This window comes from Cheilinus undulatus, linkage group 15 (assembly GCF_018320785.1).
Source record: "Cheilinus undulatus linkage group 15, ASM1832078v1, whole genome shotgun sequence".
Taxonomy (NCBI): domain Eukaryota; kingdom Metazoa; phylum Chordata; class Actinopteri; order Labriformes; family Labridae; genus Cheilinus; species Cheilinus undulatus.
Genome location: NC_054879.1, coordinates 5,975,489 through 6,002,288, shown reverse-complemented (window position 1 = coordinate 6,002,288; position 26,800 = coordinate 5,975,489). Strand labels below are relative to the sequence as shown.

The following is a 26,800-nucleotide window of genomic DNA, read 5'->3' as shown; positions in this document are numbered from 1 at the left end:
TTTGTTCTTTTAATGAAAAGGGGAATAAATCAATATGGAGTAAATGTATTCCAGTCTTTATATTTATGTTGTATCAGTTTTTATGTCATCATGTAACGACCAGGTGTTTGTGGAGGGAGACTATGGGAGACAAGCTGCTCGTCACTTCCAGATTTAATGACTGATGGACTGTGTTTTGGGGAGGGTTTAACGTGACAGGCCAGTGTTTTTTATCGTATTACAGAAGCCTTCATTCTTAACACTACGGCGCAGGCCCTTACAAATAAAATGAAATATTGATTGTAATTATGACTGCATGAGTAGATACCAGCAGTAGCTTTAAAAGGCTTGTTTGTTGATGTTAGCCGTTGGCTGTAATGTTATCGCCACGGTGTCTAACTCGCAGATTCAGTTGTCGTCTGAGTAGTTCACTCTGGCATGGCATATCTTGCAAACGACTTGACTCCTGTCTAAGCTTGTGCCGTCTTTAATATTTTGGAAGCCAAAATAAGTCCACATATCTGCTATGAATGCAGCAGAAGCTGCTCTGCTTGCTCAGACTGAAAGTCTTGTGTGATCTCGTTGCCTAAAGAGAGAAGAGGCAAGAGTCAGCTGCCTGCTGCCAGCTGGCGATGCCTGCCGCCAACTAGCTGTCAGGGGGTGAAATTACACCACAAACTTCTGCAATTATTAATGAATTAAGTATCGATAATGCTTTTTAAAAAAAAATCAATACTGTCTTGTGCCAGGAAATATTGCAATATTTCAGTGTATCAATTTTTGTCCCACCCCTTGTCAGCAGTCTCACAATCCAAGAGTTTGGGTTCAACCCCCAGCTCCTACAGTCACAAATCGATGAGTCCTTGGGCAAGACACTTAACCCCAATTTGATTCATCAGTATGAATGCGTTTGAATGGGATCAGCCAACACTGATGGCCAGTTCTCCATAGCAGCCTCTGCCATCAATGGCAGTCCATACAGGTACTGAAGAACATAGGGGCTGAGAATTAAGGATGTTCCTAAGCGTCTGTTTCCCTATTAAATGCTCTTCTTAATTTCGTTTAACCAGGAGAAAATCCCTAGAAAAACAGTCAAATTCCTCACAGGGTCATTGTGCCAGCGGGTGTGATATTAGCCTAATACACTCTCTACAGCGTGGCTAACATTAAAAGCTATTGCTGCCAGCCTTTGTTCCTCTGAGCAGGTGAATATCGTGCTTGGATATGTGGCCTCTTTTTCCTTCGGGTGAGTAGTTACATATGAGTTCAACCCTTGACAGCCTACATACCACCTTATTTCCATTTACTGCTTTAAAAAACAGTTATACTATTTCTACTACATGCTAACTGCTAAGCCACCGCTGAGCTTCTCATATTTAAACCCGGTGACAGGATGGCAGCGGCCATGAACTGAAGCTACAGCAGCCTCTAGTGGTGGGAGGTTCATTACAGTTTAAAAGAGCAATAGAGACCAGAATTTCAAGCCTGTGTTTATGAAAAAATGATAGTAATTAGGGTAAACGACTTGTAAATCCTGCACCGGCTAATATGATAAATTAATTTAACAGTTTTACTGATTAATCCCATACATCTGTACTAAGAGTAGTAGAATAGTAGAATTTTGTTGTTTTTTTGTTTTTTTTTAAAGAGAAAAGGTGGTTGGCAACTGTACACTGCGTTCCACATTATTATGCAAATGATATTTTTCTCTGATTTTCCTAAATATTAATGCAAATGACAGTCAGAGTATTTTTCAAGTCACCAGCCATTAGAGCATAATTTAAATGTTTTTGAACAAACTTTATGACAAAAATTATTTTTTTTAAAATAAAAACCTCAGAATGCACTGTTCCACATTATTAAGCACAACAGCTTTTTAAAACATTTTATAGATTGTAAAGAACTGAAAATGGTTATTCATTGAATTTGCAGCATCAGGGGGTCATATTTACTGAAATCAAAGCTATTTCAATCAAAAACATCTTAACAGGACAAGTTCCATGTTAACATAGGAGCCCTTCTTTGATATCACCTTCACTATTCTTGCATCCATTGAACTTGTTAGTTTTTGGAGAGTTTCTGCTGGAATTTTTTTTGCAGGATGTCAGAATATCCTCCCAGAGCTGCTGTTTTGATGTGAACTGCCTCCCGCACTCATAGATCTTTAGCTTGAGGATGCTCCAAAGGTTCTCAGTAGGGTTGAGGTCAGGGGAGGATGGGGGCCACACCATGAGTTTCTCTCCTTTTATGCCCATAGCAGCCAATGACACAGAGTTATTCTTTGCAGCATGAGATGGAGCATTGCCATGCTTGAAGAAAATTTTGCTACAGAAGGCGCTGTTCTTCTTTTTGTACCATGGAAGAAGGTGGTCAGTCAGAAACTCTATATACTTTGCCAAGGTCATTTTCACACCTTCAGGGACCCTAAAGGGGCCTATCAGCTCTCTCCTCATGAATCCAGCCCAGAACATGACTCTGCCCCCTCCTTGCTGACATCACAGCCTTGTTGGGACATGGTGGCCATCCACCAACCGTCCACTACTCCTCCATCTGGACCATCCAGGGTTGCACGGCACTCATCAGTCAACAAGACTGTTTGAAAATGAGTCTTCATGTATTTCTGGGCTCACTGCAACCATTTCTGCTTGTGAGCACTGGAGTGGCTGAATAGTAGGTTTATACATGACTGCAAGCCTCTGGAGGACCCTACACCTTGAGGTTGGTGGGACTCCAGAGGCACCAGCAGCTTCAAATACTTGTTTGCTGCTTTGTAATGGCATTTTATCATCTGCTCTCTTAATCTGATGTATTTGTCCATCAGAAACCTTCCTCATTATGTCTTTATCTGCACAAACCCGTCTGTGCTCTGAATCAACCACAAATTTCTTCACAGTACGATGATCATGCTTAATTTTTCCTGAAATATCGAATGTTTTCATTCCTTGTCCAAGGCATTACACTACTTGACACTTTTCAGCAGCAGAGAGATCCTTTTTCTTTCCCATATTGCTGAAACCTGTGGCCTGCTTAATAATGTGGAACATGTGGAAAAGTGCATTTTGAGGTTTTTATTTAAAAAAAAATAATAGTTATCATTATGAAGTTTGTTCAAAAACATTTAAATTATACTCTAACTGTTGATGACTTGAAAAATATTATGACTGTCACTTGCATTGATATTTAGAAAATCAGAGAAAAACATTGTTTGCATAATAATGTGGAACGCAGTGTAAATATAACAGGATGGCCCATCCAAGACATCATCTATGTAAATAACTGCACATCACATGTGCCATTCTGCAGCAGTAACAGTGAGTATACCACAGTCACATCTACTTAGCAGTTAAAATCTATAATATGTAAACTCTGATCTTAAACACATATTAAGATTTTTTTTATATGGCTTTCCCTGATGCTTTATTCTGTTTTGGGTTTTTTAAATACCACTAACCTGCTTGAGCATAATTCAAACATTAGTGGTGTGTGATTCTGCATGATTTTTTTCTTCTAGCTTTTGCATTGATGTTTAAAAAACATGCTATAAACTGTGGGTTTTTCTATGTGTAATAATAACTATTGACTGCCGGCAGCGGGAGGGGCTCATTGTGAAATGGAGGGCTGTAACAGTGCATGCATTAACAGTGTGAATGTGTATTCACCTCACAGGGGACAAGCCTTGCTCTAATTACTGCTGCCTACAGAGTTAGAGGCTTACCCTTCACTTCAACTCTCTCTCCTCCACTCACTTACCCTTCCTTCACCTCACTTCCTTTCTACCTTTTCCTCCAATTTCACCCCGGCACTTTCCCTGCTTTTCTCTCATTACCCTCATTTCTGCCGCCTTCTATCCATCGCTTACCTCACCATCACCCTTTCATCTACTCGTCTCGTTTGGTATGTTGCCCCCTTAGTATCAAACGTGTCTCTCACAGCACTTAACCTTTCCCATCCCCTCCTCTCATCTCCTATCTTTCATGCTGTCATTCTTGTGTTATGTCTTAGAATAAATATTGGAATACAGCGGATTTTATGTAATTTTTATTACATGTAAGAGATATAGTCATAAGGTCCATTTCTAAACGCAGAAATTAACTGTGCCTACCATTCTGAAGCCATCTAGACCATATTTGATGTCTTCTGGACACACTTTATGTATAGAGACAACAACGGCAACACTCCAGGTGGACATTTGTGCATGTTTCCTTTCACTGTGGATGCTTAGATTATTTTCAGACACCAACAAGGCCCCTCTTTCTACTCCCTTCCTGTTGTCCGTGCTGCATGGATACGACTGGATATGAAGAAACGGGAGAGTCTAAAACTGATTAACAATTCTACAGGCAAATGAGTGCACAGTATTTGGGCAGGGTTGCACTTACATCTTCTGTGCAGCATGGTCCATGTACCAGACCACTTGCCATGCCTGAATCCTAGAGTGGATTAAAGCATGGTGTCCGAAAATGGCGTGCTTGTGTTCACACTGAAAAGATGGCGATGGACTTCGGGGTCAAGTGGCTTTGGATTCCTTGACTTACTATCTTAACTAAATGTACTGCTCTTAAGACTAAAAACTTTATTCAACATTAGTTGCACTTCCATTACCCTTAGAACTGTGCAAAATCAAAATACCGCAATAAAAAAAATGGTAATGGAAACACCTGAATATCAAAAAACCTCTTAAATATCGCTAAAAAAGTTTTTACACTCTCATGAGGAGGTTTTCAGACATTTCGATACATAAATACATTACAAAAGTGTAATGGAAACACTTTTATCCGCATTTACACATCACAGAATGTGTCACATGACCAGTTCACTCTGAGACAACATGGCGCAGAATGTGTGGGAAGAAGAGGGGACCGAGACTTTTCTTAACATCATACTTATACCCTTAAAAGTGGCTTTTGCCATACATACGAACTTTGCCTCTGAACCATCACACATCGCCTTTGTCTTTTGTTCACAATCATCAAGGCTACCGCCGTAGATGTTATCATAACCGTACTAACACGCAACAGGTTCTGAGCATCCGGCTTCCTTGCAGCGGAGTCTCGCAAGATGAGATTTTATGCAAATTGCAAGGCTCATGCCCAAAACTCCCTTCAATGGAAATGCAAAGCACAATTGTACTTAGTCAAAATTTAAGAAATATCACTTTTATTTTGTGAAAAATTGTAATGGAAACACAGCTATTGAATACATTGTGATCAAAATGGATTTCCGGAAAATCCTGCTTGTAATCGAAATATTGGCCATGAAAATAAAAGTACAACAATAAAAAGTGCCACTGATTTTTTTTTTTTTTTTTGGGGGGGGGGGGCATCAAAAAATGAAAATGTTAACCTGGCAGAAGGTAAACAAGGTGACAAAGTAATGATACTGATGCATGGATGTATTCAGGATCAATGTGTTACTATCCTGGTAAAATTTGGTGATGATTGAAATTAACAATAAAAATAAAAAGATGCACTTTCACTGCAAAAAATCCACAAAGAAAAGAAGTTAACGTTTGGGCTCCAGTCACGGCCAACTGACTGACCGACAGGAAGTGTAAAAGCCTAACAGGAAGTATGTATGACAACTTTTTTAAGAAATAAGATCAAGGTCAACTTGTGAATGAAGATACAAATGTTACACATATGGTACATGTGTACTGGTTTTTATGCACATAGCTCTTACCCAGTCCCCTGTCTCCCTTTTGGGACGCTTGTGTGATGGACTTGCATGGTTCCACCACCAGGTGGCCATTTACACTGGGGGACAATTTTTAGGAAAGTTCTGGGACTTTTTTTTTCTTTACATATGTTAGGGCCCCCAAAACAAGCCAAAAAGAGTCAGAAATAAATTATAATAATAATAACAATTTCTTCAATTTCAATAGGGTCCTCGCACCGGTCGGTGCTCTGGCCCTGATGAAAGATCACTGAAAGTTAAACTGGTTCATTTGACACACACATCTGCACACTCTGTCTGACGTCCAGAACAGAAAAAAAAAATGTAGAAACCACGGCATTATTAATTTCACAAGGAATATCAGAGTAAGAACAGCTGATTAGCAGCCAGTTAGAAGGAATACATTACCTCTTGTTCTGTCATTAGCAGGAACAGAGTGATGACTCATGAATATTAATGACCTAACACCACAATCTGTATGGAAAGGGTATGACTACTAATATGCATGTCACAAACGTTTAATTAGATATGTGGACACAGACCTCCTTAAGCTTCATCTGGAGAAGGGGAGTGAACAGACTGAACAAACAATCTGAAGTCTAGTCAGAGAGTTAAGATCTTGGAAAATTATGTTTTATTTCATGCTTTCAAGTCTCTTAACATTTAGAGTAAACAAAATGTTATTCTAAAAAATGTGAGAATTCTATAATGAACAAATGAACTCCTAGGCACCTTAATCAATGAGATTTGGTTATTTTTTATTTCCAACTGATACATTGAAAAGGATCATGAACACATACCAAAATGTGATTTGGGGTCATTAAAAGGAAATGAGAAAGATTTTCTGAGCAAACAATGTGTATCGTGTGGAAAAAATGTTCAGAGTTGATGTTTACTATTTCTTCAGAAAGCACAAAAAGAAAGCTTTTCACATAATTATAGTGCACTTTCCTTTCTGCTTTGCATTCTAAGAAGATGCACAAAATACACTCTTTGTAACAGACAAAAAATTCAATTTTCAGGGCTGATACAAACTTTTAAACATCAAATTTAAGACTTTTTTAAGACCTTTCTGAGAACTGAACTGTGAAAAATAACTACAATTTCTGTGCAGCAAAAAATGACAGACTTTCCTGGTACACTGGACCAGGACTGAATTTTCTGATTTAATGCACTGTTTCAGAAAATGTCAAATGGTACTGGACAAAAAAGTTTTCTGGCACATTTAAAGGCTCTTTTCTACCAATAAACACTAAAGTGATGTAAACAATGACATTTTTAGCAGGTTGCACCAGGTTAATTCTGATACTTATATAGGAGAAAATACTTTTTTTTAGGGGGGACCTGTTATAACCAGGGCGGGCAGCTTGGTAACTGTGAGGTGCAAACACTTAGACTAGTGTTTCACAACAGGAAATTGTTTATTTAATCACAGAGATTGAAACATAATAGGATGGGGGTCTGAGGGTCCATCCGCAGGACATTTTCAGCATCAAACACTTCATTTAGTGCTTTCTGGTGAATACCTATGAAAAAATGTGTGGTGAAAATCACAGGTCATTAATTAGTAATAGAATATTGGTAATTCCTTCAAAAATCTCGCATTCTAGTAAGTTGATTTTAATGATTATTTTATTTTTATTACTTCAAAATGAGTTGGCTAGTTTCATATTAAACACATTGGAGAAGTCTGTATACTGATTTAACATAAAAAATAAAAAACAATCTAAAGTTAACCTTGAATAAAGACAGGCATTAAATGTTGTAATAGACAAATTTTTAACAAAATAAGAGGACTTTACTGTTAATGCTGCAAAAGCTGACTTTTAATGCACTTTTTTTTAATTGATAAACTTTAAAGTCTGAAAACCTGCTTGCATGCTTGCTCTTTAGGTCTCTACCTGCATCACTGACTGGTTTTAGAGCTCTTCAGATGATTTGCCCTGTTTTTGCTGCTCATTATCCTTATATTGTGTTTGTTAATCGGTCTATAATGCACATGGTGATGCATCTCTCTGTACGTCAAAGCTTTACAATAATGTTAATATGCTGATTTGTTAAAATGAGACTGCTATTTTCCATAAATGTAAGCCATGGTGCAAAATATCCATTTATTGGATATCAAGCTGTACTGGCCTACAAAGAGAGAGAGATGCAGACATGATGAGGGGAGTATGAAGATGTGGACAGAGAACTTTTAACCCTAACTGTCAAGCCGTCATGTTGCCGCTACTGTTTTTATGCTGCAATCTTTAATAAGAATGAGTCAGGCTGTCTGGCTGGAGATAGTTCTTCTTCTTTTTCAAATGTTTCCCTAACAACTCTTATATTGCTCTTGCACTGCTGTCAATGCTGTTAACTGAAAGTGGAAAAAATACGGGAATGGAAAAATTAATATATATTAGAAATAGCTCGAAAACAATGACTGGCTTTCTAAAATTTAAGTCCTCTGACAGGTAAAATTAAGATGTTTACAAGCCTTCAATGTAAGACTTTAAGGATCTGTGGCAACCCTGCTATTACAATTCTAAAGATGAAGGAAAAAGAAAGGTTGCTAACCATGTCTGGATGCTTCATTTCAACATCCTTAAGCCAAATGTATCCCACATACAACTTTCAAACCTGAGACCCACATTAATGTTAAGCCCAACCAACATCAGGCAAGGGAAAGACTGAACCAGTTTATAATGATTAACAACAACAGAAAAACCCAGAGACAAACACACAAACACACACATTTGCATACACACACGCCTCTTGTAATGGTGAATAGAGTGTTCAGGGGGCTGTTCCACACTTTGTGCCTCTGAATAGTGCATGAAGCAAAAAGCGACTGACAAACGACTAGAAAATGAGTGCAAACATCTGTGACTCTCACTTCACCTATTCTTTCTATTCTTCTGCTCTCCTCTCACTTCCTCCCTCTGCCACTCCATAGACACGCCTCCTTTTGCGATCATTGGCAAATGGATCCCTAAGGGAAGGGGTGATTGACAAGTGTGCGGCGATAACGAGCACACGCACACATGCGCCAACGTACAGTACAGACCGACACAATGCGAGCGGACACAGAGACACACTGATGATTGGCAGGCATGACACCAGACCGTGACACTGCAATGACTTCCTGTCAGAGCGTTTGATTGGCAGCTGCTGGGTCCTTCCCTCCTTTCATGCATGCGCTCTCTAATTATGAAACAATGACAGCAGCAGTGTCTGGTCAAAAGCCCTGGTTTTGTCTGCATGAAAGAACTTTAATCACATGGCGTGCACAAATTCAGCGCTCTTTTACTGAAACCTGTTTCTCCTTTGCTCCTGTGATGAAAAGTGACATGATATGTCAACTAAGCAAAAATTGCATCATGCATATCTTTATGTGACATTTCCTTATGGCGATCTGTTTATCTAAAAAGTAGATTAATTATAATAAGTACTTCTTTTAGGTTTGGTTTCTTTTCCTCTATTGTTTTAAATAATAACACAAAATAGAGAAAGTCAGGAAACTGAAACAAATAGGATTAACATAATGGGCATTAACCACAGCTAAAGCAAAGCAGTGCTAAAATCTAACAATCTCAAAATTGTATCACTATTTAAAAATTTTCATAAGACTTTTGGCTTTTGGGTACTTTATAAAAATGTGATTTAATTCGAAGATTTGTGTGGGTAAAAATACCTCATATAAAGTTACTGTAATAAAAGGCTAGCAAGCATAAATTAAAAAAAAAAAAAAAGAAAACACATACACAGTACAGATGGAGATGATTTAAGCAGTGCACAATGGCATCCAAGCTGGCAACCACGCATATATTATCATAGATTCTCATAAATTCACACCATTCAGATCTGAAAAATGAACAGCATGTACACATACTTTATAACCCACATTTACAACCATGTAAACATGACACTCTGGCAGCAGCAGTGCCAGGCCCTTTTTGATTCTGCTAGACTGTGTATGTTCCCGCTTTCACCTAATAGATTTCCATATTTTTATTTGTACAGACGGTGTCTGTACGTACCCCCCTCTTTTCTCTTTCACAACACAGATGACCGAACAGCTCGAAGAACCATACTCTCCACCCGTTATTTATGTCTGCTACATTTGCTAAGTACTTGTGACTGTAGGTTGGTACAGTGCTGTGAAAAAGGATTTGCCCCCCTCCTGAATCTTTTTTTTTTTTTTTTTTTGCATATTTGTCCCTCTTAAATGTTTAACTTCATCAAGAATTTTTAACATTACACAAGGTTGATCTGAGTAAATATAAAATACAGTTTAAAGATAATTATTAAGAGAAAAAAAAAATCATCCAAACCTACCTCACCCTATGCAAAAACAATAATTACCCCATTTTTAATTTATAAATTTACTGTGATAAACCACAAATTTTTGGAAAGCTGAGCTTTACTTCACCAGCTACAACCAGGCCAGATTTCAACAGGATCTCAATAAGCAACACATCATGGCGCCATCAAAAGAAATTTATGAACAGATGATAAACAAACTCATTGACATCTTTAAGTCTGGAAAGGGTTTTAAAGCCACCTCTGAGGCTTTGGGACTCCGTCGAACCATAGTGAGAGCCATTATCCACAAATAGAGAAAACTTGGAACTTGGTGATCCTTCCCAGGAGTAGCCAGTCTACCAAAATGAGTGTAAGAGTGAATCAACAACTCATCCAGGAGGTCATAAAGGAACCCAGAACAACATCTAAGGACCTGCAAGCCTCACTGGTCTCTGTTAAGGTCAGTGTTGATGGTACAACAATGAGAATGAGACTGGGCAAAAATGGCAACGCTGACCAAAAAGAAAAAAAAAACAGTCGATTTCTTTGACTAAAACTTTGACTAAAAACGTTCATCAACACACGTTTTTTCATGAGAAAACTAAGACTAGCCAAAATCAGATCTGTGATGACTAAAACTGACAAAAAGTGAATTTAGTTTTCATGAAAGATTTATTCAATTTTTGTCTTACATTTAATAAACATAATATTTCTCCCCTGTTGGTAAATCTGTACAATAACAATGCATCTGTACCTCTTCTGCCTCTCTGCTCTAGAAAGCAGGGACCCCAGGTTTGGCAGGATGCAGAGAACACACTACAGTGACTGGTGCCAGATTCAGGGAAGAGAGTAAGTGCTTGGATTAAAGTAAAGACTAAAACGAACTTTTTAATAGACTAAACTAGACTAAAATCTTTTTGAGATTTTTGTTGACAAAAATTATGAAGGGTAGAAATGATTAAAATGTGACTAAAACTAAAAGGCATTTGATCTTAAGACAGAGACTAAAATTAAAAACAGCTGTCCAAATGAACACTGCATCTCACATTTACCAAAAAAACATCTAGATGATCCACAAGCCTTTTGGGAAAATATTCTGTGGACTGCGGGGACAAAAGTAGAACAGGCATGCACCCTGTTACATCAGGCATGAAAATAACACAGCACTGAATGAAAACAACAGTCAAACATGGTGATGGCAGTGTGATGGTCTGGATGGTCTGGGGCTGCTTTGCTGCTTCAGGACCTGGACCACTTGCTGTGATTGACAATGAATTCTACTGTCTACCAAAACATCCTGAAGGAGAATATCCAGTCATCACTTAGGGACCTCATGCTTGAGCACACTTGGGGTATGTTGCTGGACCATGATCTCAAACACACCAGCAAGTCCACCTCTGAATGGCTTAAAAACAAAATGGAGGTTTCAGAGTGGCCTACTTAAAAGTCTGGACTTTAAACCAATTGAGATGCTGTGACACAACCTAAAACAGGACATTCTGCTGGAAAACCCTCCAGCTGGGTGAATTAAAACATTTCTGCAAAGAAGAGTGGGCCAACATTCCTCCACAGGGATGTTAAAAACTCGTTTCCAGTTATTGCAGACTCATGCCTACAGTTGTTGCCACCAAGGCTGGCACACCAGTTATTCGGTTAAGGGGCAATGACTTTTCACATAGGCAGGTAGATTTGGACGGCTTTTTAGCCTTAATAAATGAAATCAGCATTTAAAAACTACATTTTGTATTTACTCAGGTTATCTTTGTCTGAAATAAAAGCCAGATGTTCTGAAACTTTTAGGGGTGAAAAATGTACAAAAAAATTAAATAAATAATAATAATAATCAGGAAGGGGGCAAATATTTTTTCACAGCACTGTATATTCAGTGTGTATGAGTGATTATGTGTGTGCAAGTAGGACAAGAAAGCAAAGAATCAACAAAAAGGTCACAAAACTTCACACAAGGAAACAACACACCTCTATAACACATACAGAACACACACAGTTGATTGGCAGAGCTGACTGGCAGGTGGCAGCAGTTTAATTGACTGGGCCAGCTGTTCCCTTTAAAGGGCATTTCAAACAAACCATCTGAGTCTGACTTCAGTGACTGTGTACATAATGTGTATCAAAAACAATGAATAAATTACATTTCACTACTTTGTATCTGTGCAACCCCTTAAATCAGTAAAAAGAAATGTATAAAAATCATTTTTGGGAAGTAATACTGAAATCAATGATCAGTGGATTGAGTTCTATACACATAATAACAAAGAAAAGGCTGCTGGATTTGAAGAAGCACAGCAATTTATGTCCCAGCAGCTGATGTATGGATAGAAATATAATGCATCTTAAAGGTACATAAATCTTGTGCCAACTTCATAAAGCAGCCAATAATAACCAAATACATTTACTGCTGTCAAACCACTGCCTTTGGAGGAGAGTTGAGCATCCAGTACCTCTGCTCCTGACCATTAGGACAATCAAAGCTGGCCTTCTATGAATATGACAAATCAGCACCTTAGCCAAGACACAACCACTGAATGGCACAAATTTCCCTTTCCAGTCTGCCACCATTACATGCAATCAAATGCAGATAGGGGGCTGGAACAGAAGGGAACAGATTGAGAGGAAAAAAAATGGCATGATGCGACATTAGGGGAGTGTAGCGGAGAGAGGGAGCAGGGTTACAGAATTATGGCCAGAAAGAGGGGAAAGGGAGGAAGAGGGGAATTATGAGTGGGCTTTAATCAAGGCCTTCTTATACGAATGAGAGATGGAGTATATAGGAGAGGTCAAATACATCCTCGGCTGTATTATATGGTTCCTATAGGCACTTGAGATAGACGTATTGGTGGTCAGATGAAAGCATAGATGGAGGGGTAGTTGCATAGAGGGAGAGGGTGGAAGGTGTACTTGTTAAGTTGGAATCACCAGTGTCTTTTTCTACCTAAAAATGGGATGAGACTAATCACAGTGTGCAAGATGTGGTAGCAGGTAGCAGAGGGAATGAAAACATCCTTCTCTAAAATGTGCAGTCATTACTTTAAGGTGGGAATGACAAATCAATAAAAGCAACAAATATTAATTTTTAAAAGTGATGGCAATGCACTTTATCCTTGATTCGTCAGGTTGCACAATTGATACACAATTCACTTTAGTAAGGGAATGACGAAATCACACACTGACGGTTGAGCAACGTGTTGTATATCGATTTTTCAATCATGGGATGAGATGTTAGGAAGTTAGAAATATTTAGTTTGTAGTAAAAACATGGATGAAAAGTCTTGTTAACAAGATGTGAAGGGACTAAAATATTTGGCTGTCAAAACCAATTACATTTCTTATTTTGCCACTGATATTTCTGTCAAGATAAAGGTAAAAGAAAGGAGAGTGCTGACAGGAACAGACTAGAGGTGCATGTGCCCGTATGTGTAAATGAAGCAGAGGAACCAAGAAATCAGGAGCTACTAAAGAGAGCAGAAGAACAGATATTGACCTATTCAATAAGATGAAAACAGAACATTTATCTGCTACAGTCAGTGGCCAATTAGAAGTTGATCTATACTTCTGTATCCATAACACAAATGTATTTATACGACCACACTACCAGTAGTATGTAATGTAAATCTAGCGAATTAGATGCCTGTTTACTACCTGTTGTTCAGCTCGTACATTCGCTGCATCCTATTGTAGTAAAATGCAGGGGCATGATTAGTTATCACCGCAACATACCACAACTACAGCAGGAGAGCAAATGTCACATGGTGAAAACACATGGTAGTAAACACAGACTGCTGCTAACACTGCATTCAAAAAGTATGCAAACCATTGCCAAAGGTCTCTTTTTTCCCTCTCTTAACAGGATGCAGGACTCTGCAGAGTAATAAAATTGCCACCAATATAATGTAAGGATTTTCTAACAACTCTGAGTTTCCTATCTTGCAGTGTTGGTTGAGGTGGCTTAAGATCTTTCATTTCAGGAGGGTTGAAAAGGATGGAGGGAAGCAGATATGTAGGCACTGACTGGACAGACTGTCCAACAAAAGATGCATATGTGTTTCTGTTTCTATCCTCCCATAGGCAAAACTTTTTTCTTTGTGCTTAATGTGGATTCAAAATAACTACAAAGAGGCCAAGGAATGAGGAGCACAGAGGGGAGAGTGAGAAAAAGCCAGAAAAAAAGTGAATAAAAAGGTTTGCACTTAGAGACTAAGAGCACTGAAACTAGCCAATCCAGTAAAATTAATATATATTATTCTAATTGCCCAACATTTACCTTTAAATAACATGCAATTTTGAGATGTAATTATTGTGATTAAATCTGACTTTGAAATCTGGAAGTGTTTCTTCATGTTCTGGTTCACACAGTGTGCTCCTGTAAGTGTCTTATGAAAGGCTGTGGCTGTATTTTGTAGGTCAAATTGCATGAAAGTGTTTTCTTAAGATCTGTATCTACGTAATGGTCATGTGAAATCCCATTTCAGAAACTACCACAGTAAAAAGAACATTAGGCAGGAATTAAGGGAGAAAGTACAAAATGGTCATTGGAGCTCTTTGGTCCGTTCACACAGTGCCTCTACCTATACTCCATTCACACTGGAAGATGTGGTGCTAAAGTTAATCACATGAAATAGGTCTGACAGATAATTTTCAGCACTTCTTAAGGAAATTGGGGCACCACTCTTAGAGTGGTCTTTGTGTGCCTGTGAGCATGTGATAGTGTTTGGTGGGGAAAAAGACTTCAGTGTTCACAGTTGGGAGTATTTTTTTCTCCTGTAAATGGATTAGCTGTGCAGAGATTGAGCTCATAATGGGTACCTTATGAAAGATAGACTAGCACCTTTTTAAAGATTACAAATCAGAGGATCTGTGCAACCATAAACATGCTGGTTAATGCAAAATACAGAAATATTGTGATATAAAGCCCACATATGTTTTTGATATTATACTGTATATCATATTCATAAAAAAAGAAAACATAACCATTGTTTTGATGATCATCCTCCTCTAAAAACCCACCGCTTCATTAGACAGTATCCACAGACAGCAAACAATAACACTTTCACACACACATAAACCACTGTGACCTACCTCAGTAGACCAAAGCCAATTTTCTTGCTCTTCTTCTCTGGCTCCTCGTTCTCCACCGGTTTCTTTTTCTCCTTTTCTTTTTCTTTTACTTTCACCTTATTCTTTTCTTTCTTCTTCATTTTTGTTTTCTTCTTTTTGTCTTTTTTACTCTTCTCCTCTATCCGATCCCCTGCTCCCTGACGAGATGAACCACTTGCAGGGGTGTCACGGCCCGAACTTTGCTCAGAATCATCATCTTTGTTGGAGAGAGGGAGAAAGAAAATGATTAAGGGCAGTGGTTCTCAAACTACTTCAGCTTCTACAAATTTCTATGTTTTTTAGAACTTATCTCAAACACTATCTTGAATAAATTAAATAAAAGTCAGATAAATGAAAGTAGAAAACAACAATTGGATAATGGCATATCTACACTCAACAGGCACTTTATTAGGTACACCTTGTTAGTACCAGATTGGACCCTCTTTTGCTTTCAAAACTTTCTTAACTCTTCGTGGCATAGTTTCAACAAGGCAATGGAAAGATTTTGGTCCATATTAACATGATAGCATCACATTTGTCAGCTGAACATCCATGATGTGAATCTCCTGTTCCACCACATCCCAAAGGTGCTCTATTGCAGTGGTTCCAGACTTTTTTCCCTTAGGGCCCCCCTTCTCATATCTAAAAAAAAAGCTAAGCCCCCCAGGATGCACTTGGAGTAAAATAAACAACAATTGTCATTGTTTTCATTGATAAAATCCCAGCATAACAGGCCTAAAAAATGTTTCTGTCAAAAGATCAATGTACAAACTATCCATTATTATGGTGGTATATTCAGGGCAATACTAGAAAAAACAAAAATAAACAGGATCCGTTCATTTTCAAGTAAAAACAAACCAATCACATGCTTAAAAAAGTTATTAATTTCCAAAAAAAATATAAATTTATTTGAACTTTAATACTTGTAAATGCACATGAACCAAAATGTAGATTTTTTTAAAGAATTAAAAGTAAAAAATCCAACCGCTGTTTTCAGTTTGGTTCAAGGTAATTTTTTCCAATTTCCATTGCTGTAAATGTACAATTTTAAAAACTTGATTTCTTTTTGAGTTTCTAGTGTCAATATTGTAGACGTTTTTTTTAACTTGGAAATTCCAATCTTATTCTTGCAATTTTCTGACTTTTTAAACTCTTTAAATTCTCAGTTTGATTTAAAGTAAACATACAACTTTTAAATCTCATTGTTTAAATTTTTTTTGATGGTGTGACTTTTTGCATAAAAATTAACAGTTTTACATTGGCCCTGATACATCATGTTTCTGATCTTAGTTTTAGAAAAATATATATGTACATCTAATTTTGATGAAATTAGGGCAGACAGGATCAACAAGACATTTTCATCCACACAACTGCTGCTCCCAGGATATTTTCCCTTTTCTGGACCATTCTCTGTAAACCCTGGAGATGGTTGTTTGTGAAAATCCCAGTAGATCAGCAGTTTCTGAAATACCCAGACCAGCCTCTTCAAAGTCACTTAAATCCCCTTTTCTTCTCCATTCTGATGCTCCATTTGAACTCCAGCAAAATACTTGACTATGACTACATGCCTAAATGCTTTGAGTTGCTGCCATGCGATTGGCTGATTGTGTTAGCAAGCAACTGAACAGGTGTACCTCATAAAGTAGCCATAGAGTGTTTGTCAAAGTGCCTTTTAAAATTCAAAAACACTCATTACTAAAAACAAGACATTTTAAGACTTAAGAGGAACAAAACCCCACCAGCAAAAAATTAAAGTAGAAATCTAACTCTATGATTTATACTTCCAGTCCTGCAATAATTTCACTCACAGGTTTGGGGTTGGTTTGTGTTAAAGATATCCTTCAGTTGTGAGACTGTAACTCTTAGTTCACTTTCAATGTCCAGCTTTGATCTGCACCCAACATTGTACAGGTGAAGGTAACCGTCTTATTTTCTTGTGTTGTTTTAGTAGCAGTGACGTCTAGTGTTCATTTTGTGCCTGATCATTAGAAAATATTCTCAAACTTTGCCACATGAAACCATATAATCAACATCTTAGTGGCAGATTTATTAACTCAACATTGAAGTAATTAACTGTTTCAAATAAGAAAAAAATCAAAGTATGAACTGTGAATCCTCATTACTTGTTTGAAAGACTGCAGGCCTGATCTTCAATTACAGTGATCACAAACAACAGACACACGCCCTTGTCAGATTTTAAAAGATAAGCAAACCAAATTAGATGCTTTAATTGAGACTTTGCTTGGTGTGGCTACTCACTTCAGCTTTAATTACGAAGACTGTCTAACAAGTGAATGGAATTTGTCATTAAGTGTGAGGATGTGTGTGCCTGTGAGTGTTCGAGTGCAGATGCAGGGCTCCATGTGTCAGACCTGGTTAGTCTTGCAGGAGTTTTAAACTGAAGATGACCACAGAAAATATCAGGAGAAAACTTTTCTGAGATTCACAGCAGTGCATAGAAGAAAAAAAAATGTCCGTATGTAGATGTTTAGCAATAACAATACTGTCGATCAGTACAGTAGTTGCATTTGTAAAAAAAAAAAAAAAAAAGTTCCAAGAGCCTCATGATAGCACTGCATGGCCAGAGTGAACATGGAGTAGACACACTGCATGCATGTGCAGAGATGTGCAGGCAAGCTAAACTAAGTGCCACTGCTCACTAGGAGTTTCATCAAACCAGCAATCCCTAAGGTTTATGCACGAAATCATTCATCGTTTTCAAGTTGTTAAAAAGTGCTGCTGCTGCAAATACACTGTTTAGTGTATAAGCCTTATGGCATGCAGGTTCTTTCTTTTTCTTTAAGATATATTTTTGGGCTTTTAATGCCTTTATTTAGAGGAGGACAGTGGACAGAGTCAGAAACAGAAATGAGAGAGAAGGGGGTGACATAGGAGAAATGAGCCGCAGGCTGGGCATTGACCCAGGCAACCCACATACAGTGTGTTCAGAGAGTATTCAGATTCCCTTCACTTTATTCAGTCTTGGTATGTTTCAGGCTGATGCTACAGACAGTCAAATTCATTTTTGCTCTCATTAATCTACATTCAGAACCCCATAATGACAGACTGAAAACAGAATCTTTGCAACAACACTTAAAATTTAGCTCAGGTTCCTCCCATTTCTCTAGAACAGTGTTTCCGAACCATTTTTCCTTGGAGCGCCCCCTACATGTACCCGAGAAAAGTTGAACCCCTCCCCCCAGGACCCAAGAAAGATGAAAAAGTGACACACTGCCATCAAAAATCAACATAGACTTTAATTGTTTCACTGATAAAACCCTAAAAAAAGACATATGCATGCTTTTCGTGTCAAAGGAGCTTTGTATAAACTACTTAACAACTGCTTTATCATGGTTTAAGTCAATGTTTACAAATCTAATTTTGGCAACCTCAGAGCACACAAAGTCTTGCAGCCCCCCAGAGATCTTTGGTGCCCCTCCTGGGGGGTCCAGGGCTCCAGGTTGGGGACCAATGCTCTAGATCTTTGCTGAGATGTTTCTCCACCTAGACTAGAGTCCACCTGTGGTAAATTAAATTGATTAGACATGATTAAGAAAGGCACCTCTCTATTGAAGGCCTCAGAGCTGCTATCAGAGCAAAAGCTAAGCCAGGAGGTCAAAGGAACTGCCTGCAGAGCTCAGAGACAGGATTGTTGACAGGGACAGATCTGGGAAGGCTCAGGAAAAATTCTGCTGCACTGAAAGTTCCAAAGAGCAAAGTGGCCTCCATAGTTCTCAAATGGAAGAAGTTTAGCACAGCCAGGACTCTTCCAAGAGCTGGTCACAGGGTCAAATTGAGCAATCAGAAGAGAAGGTCCCGGTAAGATAGATCACCAAGAACCTGATGGTCACTCTGACTGGTTCCCAGAGATCTTGTGTGGAGATGGGACAAAGTTCTAAAAGGCCTGTAACCACCGATCTGGGCTTTATGGCAGTGAGTAGGCAGAAGCCTCTCCTCAGTGCAAAACACATGAAAGCCCATGTGGAGTTCGTAAAAAACTCCAAATGAGCCAAGTGGGTTTTCATGCATTTTGCAAATGTTAGATTAATAGGAGAAAAAAAAATAATTGACTGTATCATCAGGCTGCAACACAATAACATTGTTAAAAGTGAAGCGGGTGTGGATTTTTTCTGAATGCACTGTACATGGGATGCAACCTTACAGCTAGGTCATTTGCTTCCTAACTGCAGGTTTGCTTAATAAGATTTTTTGAACCAAGATAACAAGTGAGCAGTGGAGCTAGACAGAGCGTCTCTGTGTGTGCTTGTCTGTGCTGTGTCACACAATGTCCCTGCAGAGCACATGTTTAGTTTTGTTTGTTTTTCCTTCTTTTGTTTTTTGCTTTTTGTTTGTGTTTTAAATGTGAGGAGGCCACTTGTGTGCACAGACTCACAGGTAAAATTTGGATAAGCAAGATCAAGATTTGGCATCTGAGACACAAGTAACACTAACACTATGACAGTTTTATTGTGAGCAATCTCACTAAGCCATAAATTTAACTACACTACATGAAAACACACATAAGATAAAACGCTTTACACCAGGATGTCTCTTTTTTGTTGCCTTGTCAGCCTGCTTGGTCAGACACGTTAACCACAAATACTTGTAATATTAACTTGTTTGGAGTTTTTATTCCCATAACTAATTCCCATCCCTTTCATAGCTAGTGTGTGAAGGACAGGCGAGAGAGATGAGAGACAAAAAAACAGTATTACATGCAATAATCCATCCCAGCTGACACAAGACATCAAAGCAAATGACTCAGAGCCTTTGCTGAATAGTCCTCTTGACAACTCTATTCAATGTGAAGCACTGTGGTGCTAGCTTGATTCAGCTAAACACTTCATCAGCCTCACATGAGCACAGACTAAATATTCACTCATACTTTCATAATGTTGGTGTTTGCCTTCCTAATCATTCGTGCTCTATAGCTTGAACAGATAAACCAACTCTGGAAAACTGGCTGGAAGATAGTTGTAGGTACTGAAAAATTAACTGAAGTGGAAATGATTTGAGCTGAAGAAAAAGCATGCAAAGCAAGCTGGAAAAGAAGAAGAGGAGGCAGATCTTCAGTGTACTTCAGAGAACTGTTCTCCATCAATTAACAGCCGCTTTAAGAGTGTTGAACGCTCAGAAACATGGTGACAGATGTGGCCACTGCGTGTGTGTGCTGTTGACATGCCCTATTAGTCCCATCCTGTGTGAGTGTGGTGATCTGAAACAGCCCGACTCATTACTCTGGTGGTGACTGATAAGAGTTTGCTGCTAATAACACAGCTGGGAATTGAAACACACCTTCCGGTAAAACAAAACCAAGCAGCTCCCATTTAGCTCCTGGATAAATATTTAAAGCTAAAGTTCAGATTGGGATGGATCATAGAGAGTAAGACGAATCTTCTGCATTTGCTCAGACTGCATGTGTCATGGTGTTTTGTTCTTTTTCTGTTCTTTTCCTAGTCATACTTTGCTGGATGATTCTTATGTTTTGTTCAAACTTCATAAAATTTATAACAATTTTTTTCTGCGGTGTGCACAGGACTCCTTTATTGATACCTACCATCATCATCTTCTGCTGGGCCATCATAAGATTTATCGATAGCAGCTCTGAAGCTCTCGTTGCAGCCTCTTCCCCTGACCATATTTTGGCGAGGTCGGTGAAATGGGAGGAAGTCGTTCTTTCTGTTCACCTCAGACATGGCTGTCTGGAGACTCTCCAAAGAACTGGACTTCTTCAGGCCGAGGGTGGGTCCGAGCTCCACAGGCGTTGATGGAGCTGGAGGGGCAGTGAGAAACAGAAAACAGACAAACATAGATAAGTGATGTGTTCCTGTCAGCTTAGGTCCTGTTTACAACTGGCAGTAGCATCCGCTATGGGTGATCTGATTACAAGAGAACAGCTTTGAGTGCAGCTGTTCACACCTGGAAGAGGTGCTAAATTGAAAATGGAGACAAGATAACGTGGATATATTAGAGTGTGGAAAACAGATGCTTAGCCCTCAGTTGAACAGTAGCTTTTGTGTGCTACGTTGTTGCATAAAGTCAATGTAAAACACTACACCAGCTTTGAATTCAATCTCTCGGACTGGTCCAGGCACTGTTTCTTTGTTTGTTTGTTATTTTGATCGTTTGTTTGTCTGTTGTTGTTTCCCCATTGCTTGACTTTTAGTGAGTAAAACCATGTAAAAAAAAAAGGTTAGGCTCTTTGCTCTAAGGCATAAACTGCTTCTGTTTTTTCTCTCTGATGTTAAGGACATACTAAAACCAAAACACTCTCACTAAATATAGCAGACACATCTTAAAAGAGACAAGATTACTACACAATTGGTTGCCAATGACTTTGAGGTCCTCTTATGCTACCATATTGCTCAGAACCCCGTACCATAAAAATGGGTGAACTGCTGCCACCAAATGTAGAAAAGAGACCCCATAGATGTCCTTTGAGCCCAAATATCTCAATGCATTCTCTGAACGCATCTTAGGGGCATTAAAAAATGCACTTTGATAAGTCTTTTGATGAGATCATGTATGCCTAAGGACCTCTGTTCAGACCATCAATTTTCAAACATAAGACAGCTAACCTCTAAAATCTGCTTCATCTGTGTACACAGTGTTCCGTCTGTGGTGTGGTTTTGGGCTGTTCAATGGAGTGCCCCCCTAGACCTCTGTTCTGTTTCTGAGGTGCAGGACAGTACAGCCAGCAAGACTAGATTTCTGATTCCCAAGATCACAAGAGAATAAAAAGAATAACACATAGACATCGTGTTACTTGCCTTTCCGAGGTTGTTTACAATAACAGTTGTTGTAAAGTAGGACACTGTACTTCTACTGTAGAAGTGAAAGTGCCAAACAGGGTTAGGGCAAAGTGTTTGACACAAGTATTTATTTAAACAGCTATTCTAAATTCTAGTCTCAGTCTTAACCATTAGTAACCTGACATGCCAAATGGTTTTTCCCACATCCATCTGCTAAACCTTCCATAGATCGCATTTGGGAAATGGCAGAGCCTTTGTAAAAAAAATAGAGGGTGACTGGATGTCACATCTAACGGGTCAATCAGAGCAACAAAACACATGATGTCATAGCCCCTAACAAGGAGTAAACTTCATAGAGAGCTGCATAACATGAACCATGGTGACTGCAGACATGTCAGTACATGATTTTTGTTGTTTTTGAAACGAAAACAACTCACTGCTGTTCTTCTTTTAATGAATAAAATGTTGTCAAGTTCTGATAAAGCTTACACTTTAGCAGCATTCACGCTAATGTCTTCTGCCATAATTGCACCGGCCTCTTCTCGATGCTTGCATACGTCACGACTCTGCCGCTCCCGAAAGTACTGCCCTTTGCTGCTGATGGTCCCATCACTTTCTAACCGGGCCCAAGCAGTTCAGATGGTATCTTTGCAAGATGGATTCACCAGTGACAAACACAGAAACTGGTGAATCTATCTGCTTTGCAAGGTTAAGTCATTAGCTAGATTAAATGCCTTTTAGTTTAAGTCACATTTTAGTCATTTCTACCTTGCTAGTTTTAGTCGACAAACACTCAGAAACATGTTAGTCTAGTTTAAATTCATAAAAATTCCACATCTTTTAGTCTTTCAGTCTTTCTCTAAGCATGAATTCTCTTGTCTGAATCTGGTACCAAGTCATGGTAGTGTGTTCTATGCACCCTGCCAAACCTGGGGTCCCTGTTTTCTACAGCTGACAGGCAGAAGAGATAAAGATATGTTTTCTTTTGACAGATTTACAGACAGTACAGATCTATCATGGATTTTGAATGTCTGATGAAAACTAAATTACATTTGAGTCTAGTTTAAGTCATCCTGGCGCCAACTAAACTTACTTTTGTCAGTTTAAGTCATCACAGATCTATTTTTAGCTAGTCTTAGTCAATGAAACTGACACTGAAATGGGGTGTGCTGGGACCGAGCCTTGTTGTCTTGAATCATAAAGTCTTATCAATTAACACTGTAATCAACAAGGCTTATTGATAGGTTCAACCAATCTGGGTGTGTTGCCCAGATGATTCTGGCCCCGCCCTTGTCTGTGTGAAAATGTTCCATCAAAATGAATGGTGGTAAATGGAAAAGACTGGTTAAATCATAATTTAAAAGCTTAAAGTACTAAAAAAATAAAACTATACAGTTTAAAAGTTGAGAGTCCCAATCCAATAACAAGTGAGTTATGCATATCAAAATAACATTTCAGAAAAAATGTATGGCATCTTAGAAGTATAGAAATAACAAATTTAAAGGTGCATAAGAGGCTGCTCACACTCTCTTCATCAAACTGCCCCATCTTGATGTCTTCAATTAACACTGCGTACCTTATGTGTGTATTCTAACCACGTTAAATGACATGAGTCTTAAGGGGGACACGTGCAAAAATGTCTTTTTCAGGCTTTTCTTACAAAAATATGTGGCCCTGGCCTGTCCACAATCCCCTCAAATACCAGACATCCCCCCCCCCACACACACACCTTTTAGAAAATGTGTGCATGTGTGCTGAAACACGCCATTCCCAGATTTTATCCTCATGACCTCATGTGGGGAGTAAGTACTGCCTACACATGAGCTTTTTTAGAGAGGGTGTGTTCAGTTCTGGAGCGCCAAGCACCAACACAAAACAATTTAAGCCATGAATTTGTAATTCTTAAACAAACACAGTTAAATTTGAGCAAAAAACCCTGCTGTGCTTTTCACTGATTGGTTTAAAAGTCTTCAAGAATTTGGCTGGAGGCCAGAATGGCTGTGACATGTCTGAACTCTGAAGAGCAGACCGAGGGAAAAACAGAGATGCATTTAACTGTGCTGTTGTTGAGTTTATGATAGATGTGAAGACTGCTTCACTGTTGCCCGTTCTCCATCCATCATCACAAGTATGCTGTGAGAAATATTAGTAAGGGAGAGAGGGATCCAGCAGAAAGGATGATGAAGAGGGTAGCAATAGATGAGAAGACGGAGCAATGGTGAAAGTATTCAAGGGGGTTTGTTGCTATCCTGCAGCAAAAGCAAAGCCAAAACTAATGGCATGCGTTGACTGAAGTTGGACATAGTTCAGCTTCAATTCCACTCTGACGCTCCCTTCCCTTGTGAGGGTTGCTGATTGTATAACAAAAAAAGGAAAGAAGATAATTTGTGTCTCCAAATTGGTTTGTCACTTACTGCCACCCAGAACAGGGAGACAGTGACGGTGGGCAGGGTGGGGGAGAGAAGGGACAAGGGGAACAGGGCGAGAGCAAATTAAGCTTCCTCTGGGAAATACCACGGTGGCAGAGAGGAAGACAGAGAAAAATGGGGAACAAGGGAGGAAGGCTGGGCTCGCTGCCAGCTCAAAATACTGGTAATCCTTACACACACTCACACACACGCACGGACACACGTTTTGGATTCCTTGCTGGCTCTGGCTTGTCGATATGATGCCACTGTGATTCATGATAGCTAAACCTACATCACTTTAGCTAATGATTCCCTATACACGCCACTGCTCTTTGTGTGCAAGTGTGTGTGTGTTTTCTAAAAGCAGTGGAGATGAGAGGGTTGACGTGACTTCCACATCTATTTAAACAACCATTAACCAAACACACACAAACTCAGAGAGTAATGACACGCAGTAATAGTATGCACATGCATAATGTAGTCTGCTCCTAGGAGAGGAGATGGACAAGGGTCATAACATGTGACACTCCGATCCATACACACAGTCTATGTGACATTCAGGTGCATACTGGAGTGTTCATCATACATCATATATATTGAATTAACCCAGAGTAGAATTTGATTTTTGATGCAGCTGATGGATAGACGTGTACAGAGGATAAAACATTTCCTGTAAGAAGCTCGGCCCGTTACAGTAAATCAACAGGCCATGTCCACTCCCACAAAGTGTCCCAGTATGCATCCTTCTTTAGAGGGTACCACAGATACTCACCTTCTGCCATTTCAATCAAACATCAAGGTCAAATTAGTCTGCATCTCATATTTACAGGTCACAGGGTTTCCAGAGAGTATTTAGACCACCTTCACTTTATTAAATTTTTTTATTATGCAGCCAGATGCTACAGTTAAAATAATTTAGTTTTATTCTCATGAATCTACACCAGTGGTTCTCAACTGGTCTAGTCTCAGGACCCATCAACATCTTTGCTGACAAATTGCGATCCAAATTTCCCAAAAAATTTACTAGTGCACTTTTAGTAAATAAAAATGTTGCAATTAGGACCTTAGATGGCACAGGATTTATGACAAAAAAAGAAACAGGACAAAATTGACCCATTTTACACCCTCTTTCCCCATGATAATGTGTCCATTATGAGCACATTTTAGCCAATTTTCCAGAGTTCTTGAGAAATTACTTTATGAACATGGCAAAAGCTGTTCTTTCATTGCAAAAAAAAGGGGATAAATTAGTCTAAATATTGATAATACATTTAAATGTACCTGACCCACCAGATGAGAACCACAACACTGTGTACCCCACAACGACAAAGTGAAAACAGAATTTTAGATTTATTTTTTTTTAATTTTCAAATCTATTAGAAATTAAAAACTGAAATATCACATTTACAGAATTATCCAAATCCAGTATCCATTTTAATCTTTGCTGAGGTGTTTCTACACTTCGACTGGAGTCCACCTATGGTAAAATGAATTGACTGGACACAGATCTGGGCTTATGGGGGAATGGCTAGACAGAAGTCTCTCCTCAGAGCAAAACTCATGAAAGCCTACTTTAATTCTGCAAAAACTCCAAATGAAAGCCTAAAGGGTTTTTGTATATTTCGCGTTGAGGAGAGACTTCCTTTTCACCACTCTGACATGAAGCCCTGATTGGCTGAAGGCTGCAGTGATGGCTGTCCTTCTAGATATCTGTCCCATCTCCTCACAGGATCTCTGGAGCTCAGTCAGAGTGACCATCAGGATCTTGGTCACCTCTCTTGTTAAGGCCATTCTCCTCTGATTGCTTAATTTGGCCAGGTGACCAGCTCTTGGAAGAGTCCTGGTTGTGCCAAACATCTTCCATTTGAGATCCAACGTTGATCAGCGTTGGATAATCATGACCTGGATGACTGAGAACCTACACAGATATCGTCCATTTGAGAATTATGGAGGCCACCGCTCTTGGGAATCTTCAGTTCAGCAGAATTTTTCTTGCCTCACTGCAGTGTTAATTTCGTCGACGTAAAACTTTTCGTCGACAGCCTTTTTCCATGACAAAAACTAGACTAAGACTAACAAAAATAGTGATGACTAAAACTGACACAAACTAAGTTTAGTTTTTGTCAAGATGACTAAAACAAGACTCAAAGGTAATGTAGTTTTTGGACATTCAAAATCCGTGATATTTCTCCACTGTGGCTAATCTGTCAAAAAACAATGCATCTGTGGCTTGTCTGCCTCTCAGCTGTAGAAAACAGGGACCCCAGGTTGACCAGAGTGCAGAGAACACACTACCATGATTTGGCACCAGATTTAGGCAAGAAAATACATGCTTTGACTGAAAGTAAAGACAACAATGTGATGACTTTTTTTATGGACTAAAACTATACTAAAACTAAAAAGGGGAGAAATGACTAAAATGTGACTAAAACTGGAAGACATTTCATCTAAAGACTAAGACAAAGACTAAAACAAAAACAGCTGCCAAAACTAACACTGCCTCATTGTAACATCTAATGCATGGAAATGTAAATTTTAATTTCATTCATTTCCAACTGCCACCAGCTCTAAGAGAGTTGTTTAAGGATT

General features: G+C 38.9%; 1 protein-coding gene across 3 annotated transcripts in view; it reads right to left on the bottom strand.

Annotated features, from left to right (window-relative positions):
* The window catches only part of pard3bb (par-3 family cell polarity regulator beta b), a 368,918-nt gene that overhangs the window by 152,763 nt on the left and 189,355 nt on the right, over window positions 1–26,800 (bottom strand). For all 3 annotated transcript variants that reach the window (XM_041806626.1, XM_041806625.1, XM_041806627.1), the window contains 2 exons: window positions 20,609–20,824; window positions 15,034–15,268 (listed from right to left, as the gene is read on the bottom strand). In XM_041806626.1, coding sequence (XP_041662560.1) covers window positions 15,034–15,268; window positions 20,609–20,824 — 451 coding nt within the window. The remainder of the gene's footprint in view (window positions 1–15,033; window positions 15,269–20,608; window positions 20,825–26,800) is intronic.